Source organism: Apium graveolens, chromosome 3 (genome assembly GCF_009905375.1).
Source record: "Apium graveolens cultivar Ventura chromosome 3, ASM990537v1, whole genome shotgun sequence".
In the NCBI taxonomy this organism is placed as follows: Eukaryota; Viridiplantae; Streptophyta; class Magnoliopsida; order Apiales; family Apiaceae; genus Apium; species Apium graveolens.
Genome location: NC_133649.1, coordinates 74,955,189 through 74,978,166, shown reverse-complemented (window position 1 = coordinate 74,978,166; position 22,978 = coordinate 74,955,189). Strand labels below are relative to the sequence as shown.

General features: G+C 35.8%; 1 protein-coding gene across 1 annotated transcript; it reads right to left on the bottom strand.

The window, feature by feature from the left end:
- Window positions 1–11,308: 11,308 nt before the first annotated feature.
- Window positions 11,309–16,764, bottom strand: LOC141712456 (nitrate reductase [NADH] 2-like). Its single transcript, XM_074515402.1, has 4 exons — window positions 15,712–16,764; window positions 15,490–15,630; window positions 12,854–13,086; window positions 11,309–12,730 (listed from the first exon to the last, which is right to left on the bottom strand). The coding sequence occupies exons 1-4, from the start codon at window positions 16,721–16,723 to the stop codon at window positions 11,420–11,422; spliced, it is 2,697 nt and encodes an 898-aa protein (XP_074371503.1). The 5' UTR covers window positions 16,724–16,764; the 3' UTR covers window positions 11,309–11,419.
- Window positions 16,765–22,978: the final 6,214 nt, after the last annotated feature.

Sequence of the window (22,978 nt, the reverse complement as noted above, 5' to 3'; positions counted from 1 at the left end):
ATTCCATGGGCTATGCACTCTCTACTTCTAAATTAAGTAAAATTAGGAGGTTGGGTCTTAGGAAGGAATGGAGTTATCTGTGTGATGTAGTTACTAAGGTATTTTCTGGTAAAATTAGCAATTTTGATCCAGTTAATATCTCTATGCTCAACATGCTTTACATGCTAGTAACTGATAAATTTTTCAACTTTAGTGATCTTGTCATATTTGAGTTGGGGTTTAAGTTAGGGGAACTAAATAAGAGGGGTAAAAATGTTTACTATGCTAGATTTTTAATGATGCTTGCTAACCACCTCTCTGAGGATATTGGGCTTGAGAACCCAACCAACAAATTAGATTGTTGGGTTCAAGAAAGGAGAATCATTGCAGATTTGAACAGGGCAAATCATCACAAAGAGGTGCCACCCTTCTATTTTCCAGTTATGGAGGCACCTCAGGTAAGTGAGCTAATTTCAACTGTGTCTACTCTTCCAACCTCACAAAATTCTTTACATTCTAGTGTAGCTATGGCAACTGTGTCATTGACCTAACAGTTGCCTACCTAAGCTGCCAAACCTAAAATCTCAAAAACAAAGACAAAGAAAGCCCCCTCTGGTGTCTCTCAAAAGATGCCAGTTGTAAAATCCACAAAACCTAAAGAGGGGAGTGTGAAGGTGGGTAAGAAAGGTGAGGGACAAGGTGAACATCAAAGAAACCCTAAGGATAAGGTTGGAGAGGTGAGTGTTTCCTAGCCTAGCCACACTGCAGTTTCCCAACAAACTGCAGTGCTTAATAAGGATGTAAGCTCATTACTAGTTGCATCCTCCCAAAAGGATGTGACTATTGAACATAGCTCTTAACCAAGAGCAGATGCCAAAAGGGTAAGGGACACAAGCTCACCCCAAACTTATACTAAAAAAAAGAAATCAAAGACCCTCGGGGATGCACAGGGTTCACACACTGTGCAAACTGGTGCTAAAGACACAGTCAATGCACCTTCTCAAAGTCAGGTTGATGTGGATCCAATAAATGTGGAGTCACAGCCAAAATCTTTAATAATTGAAGCCCCTAAAACACCAAATTCTCCCACACACTCTTTGGATGTTGACATGATAAACACATCACTTCCAAACTCTCCATCTTTAACTCTCTTGGAGAAGCCAAAAATCCAAGCAAGTGAGCATCATCTTCTTGATGATTTGTTGGCTCACTTGCCATTTCTTTCTGAAACTGTTGAGACATCTATGCCAAAATTGTCATCAATCTGCACAGATTCCACAATAGTTTCCACTCCAAACTCATTCATTTCTACTCACTCGATGGATATTATTCATCCGTCGAGTAGTGATTGTATCCCGGCGGATAAGCTTAACAGCAATTATTCGTCGGATAGTCAAACTGCTAACCCGACGAATATCCCTTATTTGTCGAGTGTCTCTGCACAGCTTCAAATTTCATCAATTATTACAAGTGCAAAAGACTTAGTAGTAGTGCAATCACTCCTAGGATTGAGGGAAGGGAGTGAAATGAGTGAAAGTCTGTGAGGAGTCCCACCTTAGATGGTGAAGGTGAGGGTGTAAGGGTGGGGAGCCAAGGTGAGACCTTGATGCAACAAAAGAGAGATCAAGAGAGAAATGCAGGTACATGAGTGATAAGGATGGAAACCATTGCAAGTGAGTTAATGAATGTCAATGATGCAGAAAGGGAAAGGCTATTTCAGCAAGAATATCAAGCTGTTATAGATTCTATTTCCCTGGATACTGAGACATTTACTTACCCTGTGACAGCTTACCAAACTCTAGATGTACAGGGCAATGAGGAGGCTGAAAGATTGCTGAACTTGGTGCATACTACACAATCTTTACAAAGAGAAAAGGATGCAATCACTGCTATACCTTTCAACATTGGCAGTGATTTTGAACTGGATGAAGCTTCTTTTGGGGATGCTGATGGGGATGATGAGGAAGACAGCATGGACATAGGGGGAGATGCAGATGTTCCTGCCTGGATGCTAACAAAAGAATGATCATACTCATATCTCCAATCAACACTATTCAAGCTAATTCATGACACCCAAGCAGCCATTCAGGCATCTTCCAATGCTAGCACAAAGAAACTACTCAAAGCACATCTTGAAGCCTCCAGCTGCATAAAATTCAAGCCCTCCAACACAGTCAGAGTGTGGATGCCATCAAGCAGGAAATTTCTGAAGTCAAGCAAAATGTTATAGAAATGATGGATGCTAGACTCCCTGCAACCACCATGACTGAAATTGCTCAAAAGCTAAGGAAGGAGGGTGATCTCAATAGGAAAGTTGAGGCCATGGACTAGAGACTATCTTCTGTAGAGAAGTCAATGGCCAAAATACTTAACAATCAAGAAGCTCAGACTGCACTACTCCAACAGTTGGTGGCTGCTCAAATCCCTCCTACACATCTTGATGATAACAAAAAGGGGGAGAAAGGATCAAGTGAGGGGGGTAAACAGCTCAATATTCAAGTTAGCAAAGTAATTGTGCCTACAATTGCTTTCACCAAGCCACCAACTACAGACAGCATTGTTCTGATTAATGTAGCAGCAGCCACATTGAGAGCAGCTGAAAAGAAGCAGTTGAGCCCAATCAACTGGGAGAAAATTGATGAGGACATTCAAAAGAGGTTTGGGCTAGCAAAGAAGCCATAAAAATCATCCATTCATCACTCTCAAGTCAGGAAAATCTCTGTGAATGATATGAGCATGAATTATCTGAAAAGAGGACAGCCATCCTGCATCAAATCTCCAAAGGCTGAGCTAATTTTGAAGCCAAAGGTGAACTATCCTAAATCATCTCTAAAGAATCCTTTGGACATAGTGTATGAGACACCAAATCCTGATGAAAAGAAACTGTTGTCAAGATCTATTGCATTCTATAAGGATCCAGCTGATTCAGCATTGAAAAGAAGAATTCCTAAGGTTTTCAGGAATGGTAAGGAAATTTGTGTGGTGGTTGGACACCCTCAATTTGCTGAAGCAAAAAGAGAAGAAAAGGCAAGATTGAAGCAAGAAAAGAAGCAAGCTGCTCTAGATGCTAAAAAGGTCAAACAAAAGAAGGAGCAAGCTGCTATCTTGGCCAAGCTGCAAGCTGTAAAACCTACACAACAAATTCCTGAACAATTATCTGAAACCACTGAATCTAAGGAACTAAAAATGCAAGAAGAATCACAGCAGAGAAAAAGTTTAGATACAAACTTCATGCAAAGAGAAAAGTGGATTTTGATAAAAAAGAATTGGAAGATCAGTTTCCCAAAAAGTCTATATCTGCAACAACTCAAACATCCATGCCCTCTATGGCGCATGAAGAATTCAAGATAGATCCATCCAAGAATTTTCATGGTGAACCTATCATTCCAAAGGATGAACCAATAGACTGGGATAGTCTACCAATACCTGAACTCAATCTACCTCACTTCATAAAGCCAAAGAAGATAAAGACCAGAGCAGTTAAGAAAGTGAAGCCTTCAACTCTCAGATCCAAGTCCCTAACCAAAGCTCAAACCAAAGTCAATAAGGGAGACATCATGTACATCTGTGACATTAAAGAATTCTCATATTTAAACCTCTATCTAGATGAACTGGAAGAAGTTAGAGGGATTGATGCTTACAGGAATCTACCTGAAAGGTTAGTATTCAAGTACAAGGGAGGAAAAGAGATACAGTGGCCACTTCACATGATCCTTCAAGAAAACCAATTTGTGCTGATAAAGGTTTATTCATCCTTCAAAAAGAACTTTGGATTCAATGTGACAGCTAGAAGACTAGTTCTAAAGAAGATTGAAGAACTGAGGAGTATTAGAGCCAAGGATGCACTCCCAAAGACACTAACTATTCCTTACACAGGGAGTAGAGTGCATCTAAGGCCCTACTGGCTGATGGAATTCATGGATGATAAAGGAGTTAGAAGATTCTTCAGATTAGAAGACCAATTGAGCATCTCTAGCAATGAGACTCTTTTGGAAATGCAAGAAATGCTAAATCTCTTAGAATCTGATAAACTGGAATTCCACAGACAGCTCCAAAATCAGATAGAAGAAAACAACAGGAAGCTTGAAAAGAGATCCAGATGTTTAAGGAAATAGATTAATCTGCTCAGGCTAGAGGAGCACCTTGAAAAATGACTATGAGCAAATCTTTGTACATCTTGTTAACTACAGCACTTTACAGTTTTATCTACTTCCATTTATATTTGTATTTTTAGGGTGTTTTGTTATCATCAAGTTTCTCTTAATTTATGGCTACAATTCTAATAGACATAAATTGGGAGAGATTGTTGTGTATTTGTTGTGAACTTGATGATTTCATTAACAAAATACCTTAGTAGATTAAACTTAGTAAAATATGTAGCACTCGACGGATAAGCAAATATAGTCCCGACAGATGACTCAATATAGTCCCGACGGATGATGATTTGACATCCATCGAGTGAGTAGCTTGTGTAACAATAAGTCATGTAGCACATCTCTGTAAACACCTTTGTTTAGATTCTGTAAGTAGCATATAAGTCATGTTGACTTTAATTAGATATGCAGAATAGGTTGATTAATTGTACATAGATGATGTCTTGTAATTCTGCATAAATGAAATGAAGTCTAGTGCCAAATAGCTACCCGACGGATGATCAACAAAGCTACTCGACGGATGATCAACAAGGCAACCCGACGGATGATCATGTACCGACGAATAATCAATTCAAACATCTGTTGACAGTGACAACACAGTCACATACGTCGAGTGTATGTAAAAAGGAATGTGGAAGCCTATTCAACTGGGTTTTTGAGAACAAAGAAGCATTTCCATTTCCATGCTATTATGAAGATATTCAAAGATACTGGAATAGAGTAATGAAGCAGCATAGTATTAGACTTGATAGGTTTTCTTTTATTATTTTATCTTATTACTGTGTAATCTTGGTGATATATAAACCAAGAGTAGCAAATAGAACAACGAGAAGACTAAGCAAGTAATTTTCTCTAGAGAAACAATTGTAAGCTGTATCCTTAGCATTTCTCTGTAAGTTTAGTTATTCTTATTTGTAAGCAGCTGTGAGCTATTCAAGCTTCACAGAGTTCTCTTGATATATATATATATATATATAGTGGATATATTCAAATCCACCAGAAAGTTTTAAAAACTTGTGTTTTTATTACTTTGTGTTTTGATTCATATTTAACTTGTCATTCTGCACTTTGCAAATCAAAACACTGACATATATATTTTAAGTTAGAACATTTTATAATTGAGAAAAATTTTAAGAATTCCATTCAACCCCCCCTTCTGTAATTCTTATTGCATTGTTAGGGACTAACAATAATCTTTGGTTTGTATTAGTGTCTGTTTCATACTATAACCTGTGATCGATTCAGTTGCATGCAAGGGGTCATATCTATTATATTATTCTGATGTTCCTATTTTAGTTTTGTTTACCCCCAAATCTAGACCCCGGGTTTGGAGGGCGTTACACTACGGGTTACATACCCTATGCGTCAGTGATGACGAAGCTGTGCGTGGCAGTTGGTGTTCATTGGCCCGCACATGAGCAGCTGCAGCTTCACAGTGCTCCTATCGACAGTTATATGCTGTTAAACATGACTGAGTGGTATGGGGGCAAGCCCGGTCCTAATGGGCTTAGTTATTCTTATGATCATTTTCCAGGTGGACGTCTAGCTCCTCAGGCATATACTGGTGGCACGACACAGGAGAGCAAGGCAACTTGGAGAGCTGAGTTGGGTGAGATTGATCCATCGCAGCAGCAGGAGCAAGAGGAGGCAGGAGCAGATGTTGGAGCTGGTTTGTGCATGATGCAGTATAGGCATCTAGCGAGGAGGATGGATGTTATGCACGACATCAATAGTCGGTTTGCACGTGATCTTACCCAGGCACTAGGGACTGCATTCAGAGACACATGTGTTGACATCCAGTGGCCAGTATTTGGTGAGGATTCCGTGTATCCACCTCCTGACACGCCTGACACTCCACCCGTTGAGGGTGATGATCCTGATTCGGAGTAGGTATGCCTGATTTCTTACTATTACCTTCACTGAAGACAGTGAATATTTTAAGTTTGGGGGTAGTAGTTGAGGGAATATATTTTGTGTGAGTCACATATAGTTTGCATGTTCATGATAGTTTAGTGCATATAGTTGCATATTTGCCATATAGTAGTTTTTTATTTTTTGTAGTTTTTTATGATAGTTTGTTCATATAGTTTCATGCATTTGCATTATAATATGATCCATTAGGTTATTTTTTCGATCGATTTGTGATATTGATGCTAGTGTAGTTATGTCGTATTTACTATTTAGTGATGTTAAGTCTTGTCGAATTGATTTGTATGCTAGAGATAATTGTATTTCACTAAGTCTTATAGGTTGTTTGAGTGCTAGATCATGGTCATGGTTTGTTTATTTGTCGAGGTTAAATCGCTTGTTTATATTTAGAATTTAGTATATTCTCTTAATGATAAATTAACATGGATTTTTAAAAATTGGAGAAAATTGGATTTCATTGCTAGTTTTGTGACTAGGTGTCAAATGGCTAGTAGCCGGGTCATATTTATATGAGTAGTCTAGGGTTGAGCGAGATGGAGAGAAACGCACTCGTTTAGAGAGAAAAAAAGAAAAGAAAAAAGATAATAATAAGTGTTATGTATAATTGATCATGAGTGGGCTCTTTAGTACTCGAGTTATTAAGTTCTTAGGGGACTTTGTGCCTAGTGACCTAAGGCTTTTATAGTCTGGGATCCGCTAACCTAACGCTCGTTATATTGGTACTATTGTATAAGTCTTTTGTGGACCTCACTCATTGCACGGTCAAATAAGCATACTTGTTGTTTTGTTGAGAATAAAAGCATGAATTCATATAAAACTCCAAAATAAGAATTGAAGTGTTATAAGTTATTTTAAGTCTAGCTTTTATTCTATTTATAAACTTGTGATTGCTTTGATGAGTAGTGAGTCATGATTATTGATCTAGTTGCGATAGTATATCTGTAAGCATTTGCACACACGCACGTCTCTGGTTTGTGAGTTGATTTGTATGTTTTGATTGATCTTTATGCGAATAACTGTATTTGTTGAGATGTTGCTTGTTGATTGGTTTAGTTATTCTATTGGGGATCATTGCATTCATTTAGTTGCATTCATGCATTTTTATTTCTTGTTCTTTGAGTCTGTTTATGCTTGAGGACAAGTATTGATTTAAGTTTGGGGGTATGTTGAGTGGCATTTATGACACTTATTACGCTCCGTAAAACTTTGAATTGGTGTATTTGATACTCAATTTGTTGGTGTTTTTACGGGTTTTGTAGTGTTTTTGCATTGCAGGCATTTTCCAGGTAATCAGGTAAATTAGCATGGTTGTAGTGCTAATTTGGTGTTGGGATGGTGTTGGAATAAAGGCTTGTGAAAAGACTGGCTCAAATAAGCAAGAAGAAGAAAAGAATTCAGAATTGTATTCAGGAGGACGGCGCGTCCGCGCTGTGATAGCGCGCGACCGCGCCCAAAGAACAGAAACTCAGTGTGCCCGCGCTGGTCAAGCGTGCGACTGCGCCAGGTCGGGGTAGCAGAATTCTGTTTCTAATAGTATTTTTAGAGTTTGAAGCTCTGATCAATTCTACAGCATATATATACATAAATAAAGACATTTTTTCATAAGGAGAGACATACAAAAACTAAGGAAAAGGAGTAAAGAAGACCGGAGAGCACAATTCAACCAAGACGAAGAAGATCTAGTTTATTCTTGTGATTCTTTGTTTAAGTTGTAACGTTGGATGCTAGTTTTCTTAATCTTGAACCTTTACTTGTGTTTCATACTTGGTTTTGATAAGTATAAAGACTATGTTTATTATACCATGCTTTCATCGGAACCCACGTTGATGATGAGTCCGATTATGGGCTAATCGTTATCGTGGGATTCTAGCAGATTTAATTATGGATTTCTTTAGTTAATTTGTTCTGATGCCTTAGTGTGTGGTGATTGTATGATAACCTAATATTGGTTGTGCTTATTCGTCTTATGAGCGTCGGGAACTTATAAGATAGTGTGTTAATTCTTAATGAAGCGAAAGTGAATTTAAGGGTTTAGAACTTGCCATGCTAGCATAGGTTCATGTGTTATTGTTATGTATGATTCGTAGGTAATTTTAACCATCTTACTCGCCCTATATAATCACGATAGATAACTTGTGCATTAAACCGTTATGTTGTCAAATTCTATAGACATATAGGGTCTCAATATAATTGGTGTCTATTCAGCTTCTATCTCTTTTGTGGATGTCTGGTAGTATGGTATTCGTGCAACAAAAGTTGGCATTTATCAGTTTCATGTTATCTGATCAGTGTCATCACAATTACATGCTAAGGTTAAGAATGAAAAGGCTATTGAATGAAGTACTTAATGAAGTTAGAATCTCATGTTTGTGTTATATATTATTCAACTCTCTTTACTCTCTTAGTTAATGTTCTTTAGTATAATTCTCGTTAGTTAATCGTAGTATAATCAAAATTCAAATTGTTATTCGTCTTAGCATTGAATAATAGTCATATCATTGTTGCATAGGTGCATAATCACAAAGTTAGCTTAAAACAGTCTATGTAGGAACGAACTAGAAGATATTTTATATTACTTGCGAACGCGTATACTTGCGTGAATTTTAGCGCTTGTTTAGCGACTAACAATCATCGAAATGTAACCATACTCGTGTAATCTCCCTTTACTACTAGACACTCAAGATGTGATTATCTGACTATTAAGAAGCTTTGTTAAGTTTGTAAAATTAAAAAAATAAAGTTTTCTTTTGACTCGTACCCCATTTTTTCTTTTCTTCTATCTCCGTCAATTTTTTAAGGCATTTCGTCCATCTTGCATATTCTCACTCATTCTGTCCTTAATTTTCCAATTCTACTCCCTTAATGTTTATTTAGTTGTGTCAATCTCTATTAATCTTCAAACAAACTAATGAAATAAGACTTAATTCTTTATTATAAACAACACAAATACTCTCTGAGTTGTGCATCCTCAATCCTGCGCACACTATTTCTACAACTCATAATAATCTATTAGAGATCTTCAATTGTGGTAATTTATCAGGTAATATCCTGAATCCATGTAATAATACAGGAACACCTAGGCTCCACATTTCCCATCGCTATGTACACAAGTCATTATAACCTTTGGACCAGAATTACAAGTCATTAATACCGTAAATTAGAAAAATCAAAATGGTAAGCAGACCCCCCAAAAATTATATTGCTTTGGTATAGGAATATTCAGTATCTTGGCAAAAAAGGACTAACTAAATTAATAACTTGAGAAAAAAACTAGAGTACCTTATAAGTCTTATACAAGTTCTTGTCGAATTTCATATTCTTCTCAAAAGATAATTTACGTTAAATATTTTTCTCATTACATGCGAGAGACAAAAAAATAAACTCTCTGACAACAACAGAAAGTATGAAGGAATCATTTTACAAATGTAACGTTATCTATTTTTAATAAAACTCGCATTGGATACGTAATCTTTCAAGTGGTAGAAATCAACCATTAGATATTAATACCGTCATCTTAGATTTAACAACATTGCTACACTCATTGGTGTTCATCGCAACATATCTTGAAAAAACCTTCGCTAAGAAAATAATTTTTGTTTTAAGTAGTTTCAACATATGCACAGAGCTTTACATTAAATAATGAATTTTCTAATTTTCACAGTTACTCCTAAACAACCTTTGATCTCTAAACCAATAACAAATGACAAAAAGTCTCCTTTTAACTTGTTCTAACCGGTAATGACTTCCCCTGCTTAGAAGTAGCAAGTGTAGTAACAATAATTACAAGAATCTTATATTTTCATGTCATTTACAGTTTTTAACAGATTTGCTTCTTATGCGCCATAAAAAATGAAGGAATTAATAAATATGAAGCCTATACTAAAAAGAAACAGAACCTGAAACTTAACAAGTCGACTACAATCAATCTAGGAAAAAACTAGCTCGGATTCACAAGTTTGAGATAATTGGTTTATTTATAATTCTATGTATTAAGGTTTGAATTGTGCAGTAGAGTGGAGAGACAACTTAGTAATCACAGTTGTATTTGTGACCTTAAAGTTTCCTCACATATTGGTTGCCGACTACTATTCTTGTTTATTTTTATTACAATATATTATTAGACCATTTAAGCTCCCACAACCATCCATAATCTGAGATCCTGATTTTACTTAATTTACTACTTTGGTGAGGTTTACAAGAGTTTTGGTGTTTGTATAATTCATAATTCTAATATTAACTCTGATTTTAATATACAATATTATTAACTTAAAACTTTTGTATTTTCTAATATATTTAAATTAAAATTTGGTTCTATTCTAGAACACAACAATAACACTCATAGATTAAATTTAAAAATACATTACACAACTTCTATTTTGATTCTATTGTAGAATCAAAATATCCAACTAAAAGTCTATACTATAATCAAAATTTCTGCAACTAATGCTAATTTAATTCTATACTATAATTGAAAAACTTACCCAAAATTTTTAGCATAAGATAAACTACTTATGATCCATAAAATCATATTAAAAGCCGAAAACATAGTATATATGAAGTACAAAAAAACTTTAGTCAGAAACAAGTCAATTACGTTCCATCCAATAATAAACTAGCTAAAAATGCTAAATTTACACATATGAAACTCATATCTATAACAAATAGAAAAAATTAATGTAAACATGTAATAATTAACAGTTTTATTCGTTAAATCAAATCTGAATGACAATCATTAGCAAATAAAGTTAAGAAGAAGGGAAATACATGATGATGATCGGACGTAAACAATGGAATCTGAGCTTGATTCAAAGAACTGACCATTATTTCGGTGAAATCGTAGCAATGATGTTACCAAAAAGAGAATTAATTGTGTATAAACGATACAATAACCACCGAATTATGTTTAATTTTTTAAAGTTTAATTGTTGAAATATGTAGACCGTTGGATATATTTTTAATCTAAAGGCTAAGATTAATGGAGAAAGTTGACCTATATATATATATGCGCCACACTATGTATTTATTGCACTAAATTCGTGGATCTTCATAAAAATAATTTATCTGCTATTCACACTAGGGGCATGGTATAATTTTATCTCTCCCAAACACTCCTTTAAGTGGTCTGTAGTGATGATGATGATTGAAGTTGATGATGATTTTCAATATATACTTGAGTTATAAACTTCTATATACATTCATATAAATTATTGAGTAGTGCTAGATATACTGAATTTCCTAAAAAAAAATTGTACAAAATGACATGTCAATTGATATGAGGTGTTTTAATTGTGCTTGTTGATGTAAATACACAATTCTGTTACTTTCACATACTAATAGTTCTTCTAATAGCTAAAAGTCTAAAACACAAGTAAAGACTCCTTGGTATCGTAGCCCATTTTGTCCAAGTTCGGAGTCACCGCATGTTCAATCATCGCCGGTGGACCGCAGGCCAATGCCAAAGTGTCAACACATCCGGCCGGAACATGTTCCCTCAATATACTCTCACTTATACGCCCCACACTATATTTCCGATCATCCCTCAACTTTTTTCCAATCACATACCAGATTTTTACCCTGTTTTTATACTTCTCTGCCCAAGCATCCATTTCATCCTTCAACAATATATCATCTTCGGTTCGGTTTGCAAACACGACAAACATCTTCGTCTCATCCTCCGGATCTTTTAGTATTGCTTGCATGACTTGATATATTGGTGTGATTCCGCTCCCACCTGCAATCATTGCCAGATTCTTGGCAAATTTTTGCTTTCCACTTGCATAAAAATTTCCCTTGCCAAGATACTCGATGTGACCGATTGGTCCCTTAATATGTAATTCGGTGCCTATTGGAATCGAGTCCAAATATTGGGACATTGTTCCGCCATTGGGGAAATTAGGATTTGTATCTTTCAAGTATATTTTCACCACTAGCTCAAAATAGCCTACTTCATCAACTGAACTTGATGGTGTGTAGGCTCTCATGCAAAGCTTGCCATCAATTGTGGCACATAGGAATATGTGCTTTCCAACCGGTAATCCGAGAGTTTGATCAGATGAAGGAAAGGCAAAGCGGAATAATCTCACATCATGTGAAATTGAAGTTTTCTGCACGAGTTTGCATGCAACTTTTTCGCGTCCAACGAGTGCAACACTTTGCTTGGTTGTGACCAGTTCTGATACTTTTGTGTTTACTTCACCATTACAAGAACTAAGTGGTGAATCTTCAGTAACCATTAACTCTCCAATTCGAAAAGGTTCGAGTAGTTGTTTAGCCTTATCAGAATGAATGGCTTCAAATTCTTCTGTGCAATCCGTCCCAGCATTGATGAGGATACTGTCAGTGCCACCCGGATGATCTTTGAGGAAAGTGGTGCAGTCGTACACATGACCATGGACAGCAATCCACGATGAATCAACCGAGTTATGTTTCTTCAAATCAGACATTGTGAAAATCTTGTCACCAGAGGTATTGATTATGAACGGTGATGAAAGAGTCTTCTTTAGTATTTTATTGGCTTCAGACGATTTCTCAAGCTGTTTCTCACGGGCCATCCACCCTCCAGACTGGTTTCCAGGCTGCACTGGGTGTTCGAACACAATCCCAATCTCGCCATTTTGTGGTTTTCGCAAACTGGTCTTAACTCGAAACCAGCAGTTGTTCATCATTCCCTGAAATAAAATGTCACTACAGCAGTTAATAAACTAACCATTGTAAATATCATTTCCAGTAGAAAATTACACATTGCAATGACTGCATTCAAAGAAAATCAAGCATATATATGCAACACATACCATGAGGTTCCAGTTGAGCTTCTCGGGTTGCGTATTATGAGACTCATCCCAGGCCCGGACAGCAATTTCCTTAGAAGCAAGCAGGGCCATCATGTCTACGTCAAGGGACCAAAAGCACCAGCACCAGTGTTTACCATACTTGTTGGGCTTCTCTTGGTGGTCCATCGTGCACTGGTACCAGCTCTCTCCGCCGTCCATCGTCACCTCTACACGCACCACTTTCTTTCCCCCACCTTCGCGTTCACAAAATCAATACATCAGATTTTTATCAACTACTTGGGTATTTATATTCATTAAAAAAGATTGAGGCCTTGATTGCCTGAAGCTTGAGCAACTTCACTAAAAACTTTTACTTGCTTGCACAAAGTTAAAAAAAAAAATCAAGCATAATATTAAATTATGATTAATTACTTAGAGTAATTAAAATATCGAGTTGGCCCAATTTTTAGGCGGGAGTTAAAAGGTTCAATTCTAAAATAAAGACATATATGTTGGATGACTCCCAAAAATTTAACATGTTTATGTTGGCGTGTGGAATTGATTTTATTATTTAAAAGTAATCACAACACTACTATACAATCCTTGGAACATTTTCTTAGGATTTTTTTTAGAGATTCTAATATTTTTCCAACTATAAAATTTATTAATATGATATTTACTTCTCAATCCCAGTCAATTGTGTCGTGGCCTTTGTAAATTAAATAACAGATAACTGTATAATCTTGTAATATAGTTTTATCGGTTTTTCTGATGTGTGTCCAAGATCACACAATAAGCACTAACTCTCATGAGTTTGGTACATTTTGATTCATGAGAGTTACTGTTTATTGTGTGACTTTGGTCACACATTAGAAAACCTGTAGTTTTATATGTCGATCCAGTATACAACGACTCTTTGGATTTGGAAAAAATCTGGTATGATATTGAGTTTTGCAGTTCCGGGACATATCCAAGTCAGTTATGGTAAACGTAAATCCGACAACAGATAACAGTCTACTCCTATATATACAACAAATGACGCAGTGACCCTTCAGATTCAGAAAAAGTCTGACCCTTCCAGATCTAACAGCAACCAAAGACCCTTCCAGATCTGATTTCATAGGCACGGCGTGATCTGATTTCATAGGCACGGAAAACAAGAAAGAAAAGAATAGACAACTATAGAAACAAAATTTAAACTTAAAGATTTGTATTAAATCATATGTACTCTTTATATCACATTAAGCACGACTTCAATAGTTTGGTATCAAATGTGAGGTATATAAATGGTTCCCAAATAAATAATATAAAAAATTAGATATAACATAATGAACATAAACAGTATCAATTTTTAGTATAAATATTGGATTTTTTTCCTTCTCTAGAAGGTGGCTGCCAAAATTTTGGTAACTTTTCTTGTAATTTTTTGAAAATCACATAAATTTTGGCCCACCTCTAATGAAGTTGCTCTAATATATATACATTACACATGTTGCAATATCAAGCGATCCTCCGGATTTGGAAAAGTATGATACAATAATGTAAATACATATATAACATATATGATGTATTATCAAACGACCTTCCAAATTTGAAGAAAGTCTAGTACATTAATATAAGTATACAGAATCTCATATTATAATTAAAGAAATGATTAATAATTTTATAACATATGATTCTTAGATAAAGAAAAAAATTTGGTACCCCAATTATTTTTATATGATAAATATATTAATATTATACCTTTTTTTAGTAGCCGAATACATCCAAGTCAATTGGGGCCTAATTAATATGATATTTATTTTTTCAATCACCGGATAATCTGACAACAAATAACTGTATCGACATATGACGTAAAAGAGACATTATCGAACGATCCTTAATTAATATGATATTTATTATTTCAATCACCGGATAATCTGATTACAAATAACTGTATATTTCGAAATATGACGCAAAAGAGACAGTTTCGAACGATTCTTGGGATTTGAAAAAAGTCTGACCCGCCTAATCAATGATATTCATTATTTCAATTACCGGATAATTCGACTACAAATAACCATATGCTCCGAAATATAACACAAATGAGACAGTATCAAACTATACTTCGGATTTGAAAAAACGCCCTTTCAGATCTAACAGCAAAAAAAATGTGTGCTCCGAGTGTAGAGGCACGAAAGACGAACGAAAGACGAAGACACCTGCCTCCATGCCAAACACTCTTTTATATTAATCGTAGATAATAATGGGGGTGGTCCTGTCTAACACTTGCGCTTAAGACCCCCGATATTTAAGAATCTTAAAAAATTTTAATTTTTTCAAGTACATATATTAGAGTCTCATAAACTACTACAAGCTGCGTATCTGGATAATTTGTTGCACAGTCTAATGCTAACTTCCCCTTTAACCTAGGAGTCTAGGACTCCTTTTCCTCCATGCACGCTACATATTTTATTGCAACAATGATCAACTATAAATATAATAACTACTAACATGTGTGAGTGTAGATCTTGACCCAGCTTTATTGAGAATACTCATCAATATGAGTAGCTGAGTAGGTGATATGTGGATGAATATAGTTGTCAAATCAAGTTTTCAACTAAATTATATACACGGGCTTCACTGTAAAATGTGAAAAGAGAAAAAAGGAAACTAACCGGAGTAAGCATAGCCCTTCAAAGTGTAAGGAGTTTGAGTTGTCCAAGCGTTTATAGTCAATACTTCTTCATGATAAGGTGTTGTAATTGCTGAGTTTGTATTCAGCTCAGTGATGCTGTACTCTGGTTTATACCACCAAGCTGCCAATATCATATATGTTCATCAACATTTCAAATGATTTTACGGACTAAAAAGTTAGAATTAATTGGTTAGAACTGTACCTTCAGCATTGGCTAGCTCAGCATCAACATGTGAAGGAAGAACCTTATTATCCTTCAAATGATAATAATTGTCTGATTCTTGAGTTGTTACTATAATTCGCTTTAGCCATTTAACCATCCTTCCTCCAATAAAACCAGGAATTATTATCCTCACTGGAAATCCATGGTCCGGAGCCAAACGCTCGCCATTTTGCATGTAAGCCACCATAATATCTCTTGATGGATCCATTGCAAACTCTTTTTTAATACTTGTGCCATATTTAGACCCACCTCCTCCTGGTAGATCTTCGGCGCCCTCAAAACAGACGTTGAGGGCGCCAGATTTACGACTAAAAATCCCACACTTGGTTAAAATGTGGTGTAGTGGCACTCCCCGCCATACAGAATTTGATATAGCAGATGCACCCCAATTAAAGCCCAGAGACTTTTTTGTCATGTTCTGTTCTTTTCTTCGATTTCCTGCACAAACCAAAGTCACAGGAAGTTCCCTACTAGGAAACTCTGTGACTAGTTGATCCATGGTAAAACGGAACGGATGTTTCACCAATCCGCAAATCTCCACGGTCCAGGTGTCCCAACTAGCGTGCGGGACTGCACCGTGGTTGCGGACATAGTGCAGTGGCACGGGTGTTAAGAAGCCGTGATGCATAAGTCGAGGCAAGGGCGCCTCGCTGTTGAACGGATGTTTTCCAGTAAGTCTAACCATAAATGGATTTCGTTCAATCCAATTATCTGATGTGGCTTTGTCTCGTGGATCATAAACGGATGGTTGGAGCTCTGCATTGGTCATTTCGATCATTTCTTGATAATCAGAGTTGAAGTCATCTTCGTCACTCGAGTAATCATCTATTGAAATGGACTTTTTTGAGCTTGTGAAAAGATTTTGATTTCCAGGAAGGCTGCAGCTACGAGGCAGTGAGTCAGACCGATAACCGGACTTGTTGTAGTTTCGGTTGAGATCATGAAAGCCGGGCTCGAGATGGTGCAGCCGGTTTTGAACTGAAGTACCCATTTTGTGTATTGGTCTCAGTATTTGCTGTGTATTGTATGCGGTTGTTTGTTTAAATTGAGAGGCCAAGTTCGGCTTTTATAGAGGGAGACTAATTTGGACTATGGGAACATAGATTTTACAATCCCAGGGGTGAGGGAGCCCACTGGCCACTAGCACTGGTATTATTTCATTTCGCATTTTCTGCAAATTTCTCCCCTGAGTTTTCGTTTATTCAACTTTCTCCGCTTGTTTTTGTTGGGTTTGTGGAGTCTATTAATTAAACCCTTGAAAATAGACTATTCAGATTCAGATTCAGATTAGTTTAAAGATTAGTCTACTTTTCAGATTTGGACTATAATTTTGATTTAGGTCTAGTTTCTTCTCTTATAAATCCTCATGTAATTGTAAAATAATAACACAACAAATTATGAGAGATCAATACAAAATTAGTGCGGATTGTGAGTAAGAATTTCCGAAACACGTAAATTTTTGTCTTGTGTGATTGTCGTTTATTTTCTTATTCTTATTTATTCGCTTTGGTTTTGCTTTCGTTGTTGTTTACTCAACAACTGGTATCAAGAGCCTAGGTTTTCAGGCGAGTGAGAGCGATGGCAGAAGAAGGGAAGGTAAAGATCGACAAATTTGATGGCAAAGATTATGGGTTTTGGAAGATGCAAATTGAGGATTATTTGTATCAGAAAAAACTACACGAACCGCTGGAAGAGAAGAAACCAACTTCAATGAAGGAGGAAGACTGAAAGTTTTTGGACAGGCAGACTCTGGGGGTTGTCAGGTTGACTTTGGCGAAGAACGTTGCTTACAATATCGTCAAGAAAACGACAACTTATAGTTTTATCAAGGCTTTGTCAAACATGTATGAGAAGTCGTCTGCTTCAAATAAGGTGTATTTGATTCTCTTGTTAGTTGCCACTAGATTGAATGAAGGCGATTGTGTTGCTGATCATGTGAACGAATTTAATTCCATCCTAGCAAGATTGACATCGGTGGATATTAAATTTGATGATGAAGTACAAGCCTTGTTGTTGGCATCCTCATTACCAGACAGTTGGTCGGGATTTGTCACTGCTATAAGTAATTCATCTGGAAGCGGTAAGATGACTTTTGATGGAGTTCGATATTCGATTTTTGGAGAAGATATTTGTAGGAGAAACTCAGGAGAGTCGCCGGGTTCCTTGTTGGGTGCTGAGAGTAGAGGCGGAAAGTTCCAAAAGGGGTCGAATAAGGGGCGTAGCAGATCGAAGTCACAGAAGAGAGGACAATTCAAAGATCGTAAGGATATTGTTTGTTGGAATTGTCAGAAAAAGGGTCACTTCAGGAATCAGTGCACGGCTCCCGCGGCTTCGAAAGAAAAGAGTGAAGAGGATAATTCAGCTAACGTAGTTGAAGAAGTGGTGGATGACGATGCTTTAATTTGTTGTGTTGAATGTTCGGTTGAATCATGGGTTATGGATTCTGATGCATCATTCCATGCTAACCCTTTTCAGAAGCTGAGTATCGTACAATGGCTTCTACTACTTGTGAGGTTATTTGGTTACGTTGGTTGCTTGCAGATTTGGGATTTAAGCTTACTCATCCTACTCCGCTATATTGCAATAATAAGAGTGCAGTTTATATTGCTCGTAATTCTATTTTTGATGAACGCACTAAACATATTGAGAATGATTGTCATTTTACCCGTCATCACTTGCAGCAAGGTACTATCACATTTCCTTATGTCTCTTCTTCACTTCAGATTGCAGATATTTTTACCAAAGCTCATTCGATTTCGCGCTTTCGGTTCTTGTCTGACAAACTCTCAATACTTAATGGTGCAGCATCGTGATTTGTGGGGGGTGTTAGAATATATATTTATTATATATTATTATTGATATAATATATTAAGGGTGTTTTCATAAGTTAGCTTGTAACAGTTTATTATATAAATATTGAGACATGTATCCTGATTATTAAGTATTATAATAAAAATCCTAGTTGTTTATTTTGTCTATCTACTTTTATCAGTGTAAAGGTCGATGATGTTGGTCATACACTTGTGGACCTTAGTCTTAAGTTTGGAATGCTTGGTCAGGCCATTATATCAAGTTATATGGCATAAGTTTTTTCCTTAGTTTTCAAAATTTAATTGTCTCACATTTCACATATGTTCATAAGAATATTTATAAAATATTTATATTTAAATTGTAGATATTTGTATACTACCGTGGTTCAAGCGGATAATACACAAATATTTGCATTTGCTGATCCTGGAGCAGCATACAAAACTGAATGAAGAGTTTGAGGCTTATGTTGTTGGAAGGCTGATTGATGCACCTTCTGCAATATTATTCATTCCTTATAATGAAAAGTAAGTCAAATGTTTATATAGACGAGACTTTTTTGTGGTAGTTGTGTTTGTAATTTGTTTCAAATCTAACTTTGCTTAATTCATAATAAAAACAACTATCATTGGATTTTGACATTGATTTGGGAATTAGAAATTTATATTCTCAATCCATGGAGTCATCCGAACAAGTTTCCAAAACTCAAAAATTCATTAGTAAGGTATATGAAAATTGTAAACAAATTATATATATAAATAATACATATATTTGGTTGGCAAAAACAAAAAGAACATCTTAATAATTTGAATGCTCGTGCTGATATATTGATTGAAGAAAGTGGAAAGCTTAGCAGATTATTAGATGACTATGCTCCAAATATATAAATTATGTTCTGGTCGATATGCCGTGATGATAAGTGGAGGAGTGTAATAAATGCTTTTATGCAAACAATTTAAATATGAATGATTGTTTATGTTGGATTACTATCATGTTATGTTTATTGTGGATGTTTAAAAGGATACATATATGTTAGGTCACACAACAGTATAGAAGTGGGTTTAATACAGTATTTAATACAATCAAACGATTTAGAACACAAGTAACACAAAACAGATGTATTCGATATAATAAACTCTGCTAAAATGGAACTGTTCTCTCTCAGTGATGAACAAATATCACGAGAGCTGCTAGGTTACAATGTATGATCTTCTCGATAATGATAACACATATAGTGTAAACCTATGTCTGTGTTTATATAGTACATAGTTAGAAGATAACTTCTAATTGATATGGAATATAATTCTGTCTCCTAAAATATATCAATCAGATATCTTATATAATTCTTCTAGTCCTCTAACTCTTTCCTTGCATATCTTTTTTCGTACTTATCTATAATATCAGTTCTTACTGGAATTAGTACTTACTGGAAGTCAGGACTTAATGTCATATCAGGACTTAAGGTCATATCAGAACTTAAGTACGGGAGGACTTATAGACTAAGATATCTTTTAGATATCTTACTAAATTTTGAACTTATTGATATTATAGATAAGTACGAAAAAAGATATGCAAGGAAAGAGTTAGAGGACTAGAAGAATTATATAAGATATCTGATTGATATATTTTAGGAGACAGAATTATATTCCATATCAATTAGAAGTTATCTTGTAACTATGTAATATATAAACACAGGCATAGGTTTATACTATATGTGTTATCATTATCGAGAAGATCATACATTGTAACCTAGCAGCTCTCGTGATATTTGTTCATCACTGAGAGAGAACAGTTCTATTTTAGCAGAGTTTATTATATCGAATACATCTGTTTTATGTTACTTGTGTTCTAAATCGTTTGATTGTATTAAATACTGTATTAAACCCCCTTCTACAGTGTTGTGTGACCTAACATATATGTATCATTTTAAACATCCACAATAAACATAACATGATAGTAATCCAACATAAACAATCATTCATATTTAAATTGTTTGCATAAAAGCATTTATTACACTCCTCCACTTATCATCACAGCATATCGACCAGAACATAATTTATATATTTGGAGCATAGTCATCTAATAATCTGCTAAGCTTTCCACTTTCTTCAATCAATATATCAGCACGAGCATTCAAATTATTAAGATGTTCTTTTTCACCATTAAGAAAAGCACTCTTGACATCCATTTGATACACCTTGAAATTTGAGTGTGCGACAAATGCCAGAAAAATTCTTAATGCTTCTAGTCTTGCAACAGGAGCAAAAGTCTCATCATAGTCAATTCCCTCTTCTTGTGAGTAGCCTTTAGCAACCAACCTTGCTTTGTTTCTAGTAACAATTCCAATTTCATCCATTTTGTTCCTGTACATCCACTTAGTTCCAATTATGCTTATGTTCTTTGGTGCAGGGACTAATTTCCAAACTTTGTTCCTCTCAAACTGATTCAGCTCCTCCTGCATAGCACATATAAAATCAGGATCCACTAGGGCTTCTTCAGTTTTCTTGGGCTCTACTTGAGATAGAAAATATGCATGTAGGCATTCATTAGCAGTTGCACTTCTAGTTCTCACACCAGCTGAGGGATCACCAATAATAGCTTCTACTGTATGACTCCTATCCCACTTTCTAGTGTGTGTCTGTTGACTAGTGCCTTCATCATTTTCTTCAGTATTACCATGACTGTCATTTCCATTCTCTCCTTCCCCCCCTGAGTTTGTGCCATCAAATTCAGGTGTCTGAAGAGAGCTTTCATTCCCATGATTTTGTTCAGAGGTCTCTTCATTTATCATTTGTTGTGCCACAACTTCATCTTCCTCATCAGAATCACTATCAATGGTTAGATTCTCAAATGCAAGGGTTTCAGCATCATTTACATCAAGGCATTTCAATCCTAGACACTTGTCATCATTAAAAGTCACATATGTGCTTTTCATAATTTTCTTTTGATCAATCACATAAACTTTGTAGGCTGTTCTTTCCAATGAATATCCCAGAAAAATTGCTTCAAAAACTTTAGAGTCAAATTTTCCCACATATTCAGAGTTGTCTTTTAGAATATAACACTTTCTTCCAAACACATGTAGATGCTTCACTGTAGGCTTCCTGTTAGACATGATTGAGTAAGGTGATTTGCCATGAGCTTTGTTGATGAGATGTCTGTTTTGAGTGTAGCATGCAGTATTAATAGCCTCTTCCCAAAAATTAGTTGGCAATTGAGCATCTTGTAGCAAGGTTCTAGCAGCTTCAACCAATGTTCTATTTTTCCTCTCAACTACTCCATTCTGTTGAGGTGTTCTAGCTGCTGAAAATTCTTGAACAATGCCTTTGCTTTTGCAGAATTCACTTAATGTTGAGTTTCTGAATTTTGTTCCATTATCACTCCTTAATCTTTTCAAACTAACTTTTCCTTCAGCTTGCTTCTCAATTTTCTTGATATGCTCAATTATAATGTTTGGAGTTTCATCTTTAGAGTACATGAACTCAACCCAAGTGTATCTTGAAAAATCATCAATCATGACAAGGGCATATTTATTCCTTGAAATGGACAAGACATTTACGGGCCCAAACAAGTCCATGTGAATAAGTTGCAGAGGTGCACTTATAGAATTCACAGATTTTGACTTGTGACTTGATCTTTTCATTTTTCCTTTCTGACAAGCTTCACAAACTTCCAGTTGAGTAAATTCCAGACTGGGCATGTCTCTCACGAGCTCCTTCTTGACTAAGGTGTTGATTGCTTTGAAATTCAAGTGAGATAGCTTCTTATGCCACAATTTGCTTTGTTCTTCTGATGCCTTGGTGTAGAAACAACACACTCCATCCTTATTTGTTGAGTCTAAGTCTGCAACAAACAAGCTTCCCTTTCTTACTCCTTTAAGAGCAATTTCACCAGTCTTTTTGCTAATAAAAGCACAATCTTCTTTGTTAAAAACAACTTGAAAACCTCTGTCTGCAAATTGACTAACACTTAGAAGATTTACTTCTAATCCAGCAACTAGTGCTACATCTTCAATGACAACATTTCCAGAAATAATCTTGCCATATCCCATTGTGAATCCTTTGTTGTTGTCTCCAAAGGTCACCAAAGGGCCAGCCATCTCCTCAAATTGTGATAGCAGGGCCTTATCACCTGTCATATGCCTGGAACATCTACTATCAATGATCCATATGATCTTCTTTCCTTTGCCCTGCACACAATGAGGATTAAGTGTGTTTAGCTACCCAAGCTGTGTTGGGCACTTTCTTCTTGTTAACTGATTTTGCAGAAGTAGAATGAGAAATTTCAGATAAAATGGAATTCATAGACTGTTGGGTATTTTCCCTTTCAGATATAGAACCAACTTTTAATTCTATGAGATCAATTCTCAATTTGTGGCAACTCTTCATCACTTTCATGTCGCAGGGAATGCAGTCAAACTTGTCACAGAATGAATAGG